Raw genomic sequence first — 6,548 nt, forward strand, 5'->3', positions numbered from 1 at the left:
TTTATTAATGTTTTCCTGTATCCTTTATGTGGATGGGATAAAGTCAGTGCTTTGATGCGGATTTCCTCGGAAGAGAATAAGGATTACAGGTGAGTAACACACAGACAGTTTAAAACAACCACCCATTTTATGCATTAGTCCTGTTTCCTGAGAGAATTTTCATTCTCTCTCTTAGGATATGTGATCTGAAACAACCACCGGTGGGATGCAGTTTTCAGAGGAAAACTGTTCTTCCATTAAATTCTATTTGATCTTCATAACCAGAAGAGCATCTCTGCTCTCATGTTGGTTCTGGGAATACGTATTCATTTTTTTAACTTTCTCGAAGAAGACGTTCAAGCTCATTATAGAAGATGGATACACAAAAGCATTCATTATAAAGTACATTTGAGTGAAAACACTACTACAGAAATGCCGTTTAAAAGGAAAGTAAGCAGTGGTATTTTCGTGTTCTGCTGTACCATTTTCTTTCTGAAAGACCCTTTTAACTTGGTTTCGAAACACTGCCATCTAGTCACAACTCGCTCCCCCCCAAAGAAAGGGGGATAGGACCAGCAATGCGGGAAGCCTACATTAATTAAGTATGTAAATAATAAGTATTCTTTTTTTCTGGTGTGACACTTAAAAGGTGCCCACCTCAAGGTAAGTGCGTAGGCTGTAAAAAGAATCTGATAAAATCAACTATATATTTTCACAGCTGGATGTTTTCTGTTCTGCAGGTGCATCGGTGAGAATCAACAATGAAGAATTATTTTGCCAATGGCTGCCTCGGTGTGACTCCCAGGGGTGGGTCCATGGTAGCTGCAGTATCCATGATCCTGGTCAGCGTTATGCACATTGTGTTTGAAGGAGGTCACTTAAAGGAACTGGTACGCCGTGCCAATGCTACATATAACCCTCCAGGTGAAGCTCTGGAAATAATGATGTCTTACATCTGCTATGTCACCTATGGCCTGCTTTCAGTGACCATAATAGTATGTTTTGTTCTCCTGGTGTCAGCGTACCTCAACATCTATAAGGGTCTGCTGGTGTACATATCGTGGATGCTCTTTTATGAGATTTGCCGTCTTATTTTGCTGGTGCTGAGCTGCATTCAAATGCAGAGGGTGGAGGAGCCTTTAAATAGCCTTCAGTGGGTTGGAGTTGGCTTTCGTCTTCCGCTCCAAGCCTTCTTTATGGTCTACGTGGTTACTTTCCTCTTGGAACTGACGGAAAGCAGGGGAAGACTACTTACCAGGAGAAGGAAAGCTGCCAAAAAACGGAAAACCAAAAGCCAAAGGCTACCCCCGTCCTTGAAGTTTGCTGTAAAGGATGAGGCATAAGTGGTTTGCCCATGTCTTGAGGATATTTTCCCCTTTGAATTACAGGTTAAATGAGCCGTCTGGTTTAAGGGATGCACCTCGCGGCCTGTCAAGCTTGTAATTGCTGGCACTGCGGAAGAGCAATCAATTTATAGGTGAACTATCAGTGATACATAGCTGGTCATTTTTGTTACATGTTTGTGAATGTACATTTTTTCTCCATGAACAAGGATTACAATGCAACAGTAGCTATGACTTTCAGTTTGAGACAGGCCATTTGCTGTCGCCTTCCCATGATTATTTTTGAATTCTTGACATTAGTTGCTGGGAAGATGTTACTAATACTTAAGCTGTGCATTAAGACAATAATGACATTACCATCATGACATCAGCAAAGAAGCCATTATGGTTATACGTTGTTTGGAATTTATGGTCTTGTCCCCTACGTTGTCCACTTCCACAATGCAAAACAAATGGTTTTACGGCGAAAAGTCACTGTTTATTATCACTTATAGCTCATTTACTAGACAGTCATTTTGTCCCGCCGGGTACCATGTCTTGATGCTTCATTGTTTTCATTCTAAGGGTTAATGAACACAACAAAAAGGATGTTCACGAAAATGTGCCGCATGTAAATAACCCATATTTGTATTTCATATTCTGTACATTTGTATTAAAATATTTCTGTGCTTCCATGTCTAGTCCCTTTTCTCTAATTTTGATGGTTTTGTATTCCCATTAAGCAGTAATACTGAAGACTAAAACCAGAATTCCGGACTATTTTGCTAAAAGGTCAGGCCCCCCCAAAGCTGAAAATCGTAGGTGCCACCAAAAATGGATGGAGCTAAAAATAAAAAGCGACTGCATGAATAAAAACAAATTCATTTTATATATCACAAAACAGTAATATCAAGTCTATACTCGTATTGCTTTTTTAATTTTAGGTCTGCTCAGGAGGTTGTCAAAGATAACTCAATTACTAAGCACCTTGACCTCCGCGCCTCCTCACACAACTTCCTGCCTCTCGGGGGCAATCATCTGTGCCTCCTATCCATTCTCTCACCTACGTTATTCTCACCCTATCTACTTCCACACCCCACCATACAGACATTTTCTCCATGAGCATTCAGATCCACATATCCAGTCTGTTAATCAACACATTGAACCTTTATCTTCTCTCATCTCACCTTCCACTCGCACCCTCACTCTGACTCTAACCATATTTATTCTCACACTCCTTAAGCACCCCTCATGCCCTCACTCACAGCACACATTCTTGTGCTGTCTCCAATTTTTCACACCATCCTTAGCATTAGTATTTGTAAAATTAACACAGACATAAGTTGCCATTTTTTGCACAAAATATGCTAGAATGCATACCTAGAACTTTGTATACATTTTCAGTGCTGGAAAAACTATAACTAACTTATCTTTTCGTTTGCCAGGATTGGTTTTTAATGGTCTAAATATTTTGGTTACATAATTGCAGTACATTTAAACAGCATTTGTGCAGCCCAGTTGACATTTTACAGGAAACAGATACGTGCTGGACAGATTTAAGCCCAAATATTTTGTAAAAATATAAGTACAAGATTATGGAACGTGGCTGGCCACTGGAGGGAACTAGAAATTTCAGAATAGGCTAGTAATGCCTATGTAGGCTTAATGCCTCACATGTATGTCTCAATGACACACCAGTGACTTTACCCAAGACATACCTAACATTCAGTCCACTTGTATAATAATGCATATATGTCTTGGGAGGAAAGAGATACCAGCTGGCTTTTTCTCCTTTGAACTTGATGTAAGCATTTATTCCACAGTGTTGTAACGCAATAAATGTATTATGTGGTAGTTACTGAAAATAGATTTTCATAAGGAAATGCATGAAATTCATTTTCTTTGTTCTCCGGCATTAGATCTATGATAGAATCAGATTATTGAGGTATTTTTGCTCCATTCCACTCAGGGGATCGTGTTGGACAGATTATTCAATATTGGATCTTTCATAGATTCACTTGCTTGAATCACTTCCACCGTCTAAGTGGGAGCCCTACAATAATTTTGAAAAAGCAGAATAAGACACTCTCTGCCTGCAACTCATCAGAACAGTGATACTTTAGAAGCACATCCACCTCATTGGAAAATAACCAAACTTCAGCCAATGAGGTGAAAGTGCCCACAGCCTCACCCTTCATACAGGCCATCTTTTCTCAGATTTGTACCACATCTATTGTGGAAAAGTAGTCCTAGAGCCCAGCCCTCTTGTCTTTTTTCAGAACTTTTTAATGTTAACATATCCTTAGTTGGTTTGTGTTTAGATATTCCACTGCTACCACTGGAAATGCAATTTTACTGAACTTTACAGTGGAAACATCATCTAGAAAGAGCCTGTTTAAGGAATCTAGATATTGTCTCTACCAGATAATGTGTTACTGAAGGTATGTAACTTGTGGTTTAAGGCATGCGATTCTGGTGGGAAAATGAGGGTGGTCAGTGATGACACTCATAGGAAATGCATTTACAGCTTTTACCCTGACTATATGCCTAAAGAATGCAATATTTCCATAACATTTGCTGTCAAAATCCTCAATGATAGAGAGGGAAGACTTTTGTGGTGGCTTCAAAGAGTAGGGCAAATGAAACCCCATCCTTAGGGATGAATCAGCCTTACCTTTGAAGCTCTGAAAGGACTAAAATATATTAAAACTTCACATGGAGTCTAAGACTGAGGAATCATCCTCTCTGAAAGAGCCACAGGAGAAATCTATAAAAAAAAAAGCCCTCAAAACATCTGTGAGGCCATCATATATGTCACCTGAGTGTGGGCAAAAAAAGAAAAGCAATACTAGGTAAGACAACACAACCATCCCCTAAGGTGAAGAATCAAAGTTTGTAACACCTTCAACTGTACCACCATCCATGGTATGACTGCCAACACCAACAGAAATCCCTGTTGATGCCCTACTGTTACAGAGAGTTCCCAAGTGAAACATGAGGAGGACTGACCTCAGTTGACAAGGCCACCATCTACTCTCTGTTACTTGAGAGAAGCCCAGTGGCGACGACCCAGCAATGATTCCAGCAAAGGCTACTGGTCGATCAAGTTTCTAATAGTGCTTTCAATGAGCGAACCAACAACGGAAGTACTGTCGACAAAGAACCCTGTTGACTAAGCCATTGTCTTCAGAACTGTGAAAGGTACCAGCATCTAAGCCTTCTTAGTCAATGACAGATCAAACTTAGAGAAGACCCCAGCCTTGAGACATATTTTGATAATATACCTTCCCTGGATAAAACCACCACTTCCTCCATCAAAACTGCTGGAGACAGAGGAGAAAGAAGGGTAAGAATCTGACCCTGGGGATCCATATGGGAAGATTACAGTCCAGGACAAGTGAAAATAGAGTATCAAGATACAGTGGAGAACAGGTTAATAACTGCTGTCAACCTGAAAATTCGAGACAACTGGAGAAAGAATGGTTTGAATAATGTGTGCACTACAATCATATGTTGAGCCATATGAGACAGAATACCGACAAGTCCATGAACATCCAATGGTGCAAGTGCAGAAAGACCTTCTCAAGGGCCTCAGACAATTGATGAAGGATAAATACACCTATTTTCCAGCAGAACTGGACCATCAACTGCACAACAGGCCCAGTCACTGAATGCTCAGGAACAACTGGGGCAAGCTACTCATGAACGAGATCCTGAAGCTTATGGTCCAGTCGAATGTGTCACACTAGTTCCTCCAGTGCCAGCCCACCAAGTCCAACATTTCACACCTATCCCAGTGATGCCAATACAAGTAGATATCTCTGATGACAACCAGTACTTAGACTTGGAAAAAAGCAATTTCCCAGAACAGTCAAGGAAAAGAGGCGATGAATGGGATGACTGCATAGTGCCAACAGTGGAGCCTCCTACGCTTTCCTCAATATACTTTTCACCAGTAACATACCCACATAGAACCCACCTCCAAGTAACATACCCACATAGAACTGGTGCCAAAAATACTAAACGTCATAGTGACAACAAAAGAAGCTGATTCACATGCAACCTAATCTCCTCCCCATAAAAGAAGCACACACTGATTAATTTTTCATTGTTGGTATGTCTACACACTTGTGCGTGAAATCTGAAGTGAGATGCCCCCTGGGAGGGATTAACAAGAGGGAACTCGCTCTATATTGATGCTAAAGTTTAGTTCTCTTCCAGGGGATCCTCATCAATAGTCATAAGACCACTTCTTAAAAATGTTGTGTGTGTTACCTAGTGCCAATTTTCACTAAATAGTTATAGTTAGGAGCTAGTTTCTATAGAAAAAACAGTTTTTTTCCTTGCCCATTTCTTCAGCGCCGCTTGATGAATATTCACAAAATGTTTCCTGGAGTGATCTGCCAAGCAGGGGCCAAGATAAAAGGGAGGGTAAAATTTAGAGAGTTTTCAAAGTTAATTCCCAAGGGAAAAATTGAACATCAATAGCAGAAAAACAACTGGATGGAATTACACCAATTTTGGCAGAAAGGTAGCTCGGGATCCAGAAAGAGCCCTTTTTGTTATTTGGTATAAATTGGTTCAGTAGTTTTTAAGAAATGTAAGGAAATCCAAATTTGTATATATAGGGACGTGAAGAACCTACAAGCCCTCACAATCTCGTGCTGAGATCTGATTGGCTGCCAACACTTCAAACTAGGAAGTGTTGGCAGCCATCTTGGGACTCGGCTTGAGCCGAGTTGCAGAAAAAAAGAATAAAAAATACAAAAGCCCCCCCCCCCCAACCCTGCACCCTGGGGACCACCACCCCAGGGCATAAATGCTTTTCAAATGTGGGGGAGGCCAGATGTCCTCCCCTACAGCCCCGGGGACCACCACCTCCCCAGAGATATAGTGAATTATGAGCAGGGGGGCCACACGTTCCGCGCTCTGGGGACCACCACCACCGGGGCAAAAAATATTTTCATGTTTGGGAGAGGCACGATTGCCTCTCCCACAACCGCGGGGACTGCCAACTTCCCAGGGCGAATGATGAAATATGAGTGGGGGCCACGTGGTCCCCGCGCACCGGGTATCACTACCCCCAGGGCAACAATGCTTTTCAAATGTGAGGGAGGCCCAATGGCCTTCCCCACAGCCCAGGAGATCACAACCTCCCCAGGGCACATACTAAATAATGTAAAGGGGGTCAGTTTCGGACCCCCATTAGCCCCAGGGATCACCCCTCCAGCCCCCGGGCTATGCATA

General features: G+C 41.8%; 1 protein-coding gene across 1 annotated transcript; it reads left to right on the plus strand.

Annotated features, from left to right (window-relative positions):
* Positions 1 to 812: 812 nt before the first annotated feature.
* Positions 813 to 1,322, plus strand: LOC138247043 (transmembrane protein 217-like). Its single transcript, XM_069201793.1, has one exon. The coding sequence runs from the start codon at positions 813 to 815 to the stop codon at positions 1,320 to 1,322; it is 510 nt and encodes a 169-aa protein (XP_069057894.1).
* The last annotated feature ends 5,226 nt before the right edge of the window (positions 1,323 to 6,548 follow it).

The sequence above is a fragment of the Pleurodeles waltl genome, chromosome 7 (genome assembly GCF_031143425.1).
Source record: "Pleurodeles waltl isolate 20211129_DDA chromosome 7, aPleWal1.hap1.20221129, whole genome shotgun sequence".
In the NCBI taxonomy this organism is placed as follows: Eukaryota; Metazoa; Chordata; class Amphibia; order Caudata; family Salamandridae; genus Pleurodeles; species Pleurodeles waltl.

Bases quoted from the DNA above. Each gene is read 5' to 3' on its own strand.
- LOC138247043 (XM_069201793.1), top strand. From the start codon at position 813: ATGATCCTGGTCAGCGTTATGCACATTGTGTTTGAAGGAGGTCACTTA.